Below are 2,296 nucleotides of genomic sequence, written 5' to 3'. Positions count from 1 at the left end.
TTCGCCAGATTTTTGAGTCACTACCTGCTCCCAGCTTTTCACATTGCCTTCCCTCACCCCTTCAAACATGCAGACAGCACAAGAGCAACATCTCCTCCACCCAGACTCACCTACAAACCCGCAGCAATGTGACACTTCTTTTTTAATAAATAAAATTTTGCAAGGCTTGGGGAATTACTCCTCCCTGCCATGTTTTGTGCTCAGGCAGCAAATTTACTATCGATTTCTGATTCAGACCCCGTGGAATGATTCATGCTTCGTGCCCTATCTGCTGAATTTATGACCTTTAACAATTATTCTAAGTGCTAGAAGAGCTTAGTTTAGAAGAAGATCTATTCCTTGGCAAATTAAGCTCCTATTCTTGTCTCGCTTGCAAACCACCCCATCTCTCATCATTTACAGGAAAGTGTCAGAGCAGGTCTCTCCCCCCGAGAGGGGGCAGAGGTCCAAGTGGCAGGAGCCCTGCGCTGCCAGACTGGCCACTTCTGGGCAGGGGGACCAGGCTGAACAGGGGGACACGGCTTTGCACTCCCACCCTGCTGCTGGTCCTCTCGTTTCAGGTCCCTTTATTACCCTGAAATGCCAGCACAGCTCTGCTCACAGACCAGGCGCTGCCGGTGGGTCTCCGGGGGAGGCAGGGAATATACATTTCCTCCCAAAGTGAAAACAAAACCCTGACTGTATCTGGTGTGCATTGTTATTAAAAAGCCACAAACACAGGGGAAGAAAAAAAAAAACCTAAGCATGTGTGCATACAGTTTTAAAAAGAAATTTTACCCTAGTCCAAATGCGCTTCCCAACACAGATGTTAAAAAAAGAATATTAAAATAAAAAACCCATTTTCAGAGGGCGGGGAAGAAGGAGAGAGCCCCCTCCCCCACAAACGATACTGCTCTCCTGGATTAACTCCACTGGATTCAGCAACCTTTCTCCCAAGACACCTTCCACCTACGAGGGTAAATGAGCTCCAGGTCTGTTTTTAAGCTGGATGGGTCTCCCAGTCCAATCTCATCTACAGTGTGTATTGCTGAGCAATCATTTACAGTATTAATCAACTAGAAACTCACCAGGAAGAAAGTAGGGCAAGTGAATAAAGATAGATTTCTCTTTTTTTTTCTTGCACTGAAGCAAATAATATTTCTAAAAATACACTTGTGCAAGTCTTCAGCGGATTCTGCTTAATTTTATTTATTTGTCTATGCCAGCAGGCTGCGAGAAACAGCCTCGCTGTTGCCTCCCGCATAAACGCTGCTTCCCTCAATGACTCCCCATGCCCGTTCCTTCCCAACGAGCTGTTCTTACGGCCAGAAGGATGGAGAAAGGGGGAAAAGGAAGAAAGTTACAGGAAAAAATGGACCGGGGGGACATCAGGCCACAGCCCACGCCGAGGCTGACACGTCTGACGAGTCTGACATTTCAAGGGTACACGCTGGGCTTCTTTTTCCAGGGGGGCGAGGAGGAGGCAGCACGCAGGGACACAGCGAGAGAGGGATGGAGACAGGCTGCGGGGCCGGGAGAGCGGGGGGAGTGCGGGCTCTGGGGCGCAGCCCCGCACCGGGGAGATGTCCGATCCCACCATTCCCGTGGGGGGCTCCGGGAGGGGGGACCGGCCCCGCGCCACCCGGTCCCCCGGCGCGGGGACCCGCCCGGGCGCGTCCCCGCAGCGCGGCGCGGGCGCACACACACAGAGACAGGCACACACCTGCCGTGCCCGCAGCCCTGCGCGGCGCCCACATACACACACATGTGCACACACGCACACACGTGCACACACGCACACACGTGCGGGCACACACACATGTGTAGGTGCACACGCACACGCGGCGGCGGGCACGCACATGCACGCGCACACGGCTACCCACCCGCATTCACATACGTGCGGGCGCGCATCACACACACGGAGCCCCACCGCCCCCCCCCCCCCCCCCCCCCCCACCGGGGCACGGATGGAGGGATGGAGGGATGGATGGCGGCGGTGCCTCTCCCGCATCCCCTCCCCGCGAGCCCCGGCCCTGCGCCTCACCCGCAGCGCCGAGAGGTCGATCTCGTCCAGGCTCCGCGCCGGGGAGTCGCTCGCCATGTTTCCGCCGCCGGCCAGGCGGCCCCGCCGCCACCGAGCGGGCAGTGGCGGCCGCCGCGGCGCTGGCGCTATTTAACGCCTCTCCTCATGCGGGGCGCCGGGGAAGGAGAAGCTGCTGCTGCTGCTGCCGCCGCGGCCGCCGCCGCCGCCGCCCCTGCCCCTTCCGCCCGCAGCGGGGCTCGAGCTACGGGCGGCCAGGCAGGCAGGGCTCGCCGC

The 2,296-nt window shown here is 57.7% G+C and overlaps 1 protein-coding gene across 9 annotated transcripts in view; it reads right to left on the bottom strand.

The window, feature by feature from the left end:
• The window catches only part of TNIK (TRAF2 and NCK interacting kinase), a 153,637-nt gene extending 151,450 nt beyond the window's left edge, over positions 1-2,187 (bottom strand). For all 9 annotated transcript variants that reach the window (XM_027685582.1, XM_027685581.1, XM_027685589.1 and 6 more), the window contains exon 1: positions 2,024-2,187. In XM_027685582.1, the coding sequence (XP_027541383.1) occupies positions 2,024-2,080 (57 nt within the window). In that variant the 5' untranslated portion in view covers positions 2,081-2,187. The remainder of the gene's footprint in view (positions 1-2,023) is intronic.
• Between the last annotated feature and the right edge of the window lie 109 nt (positions 2,188-2,296).

This window comes from Neopelma chrysocephalum, unplaced genomic scaffold (genome assembly GCF_003984885.1).
Source record: "Neopelma chrysocephalum unplaced genomic scaffold, ASM398488v2 Primary Assembly neopelma1_69, whole genome shotgun sequence".
Lineage (NCBI taxonomy): Eukaryota > Metazoa > Chordata > Aves > Passeriformes > Pipridae > Neopelma > Neopelma chrysocephalum.
This window is presented reverse-complemented; position numbering and strand designations above follow the sequence as displayed.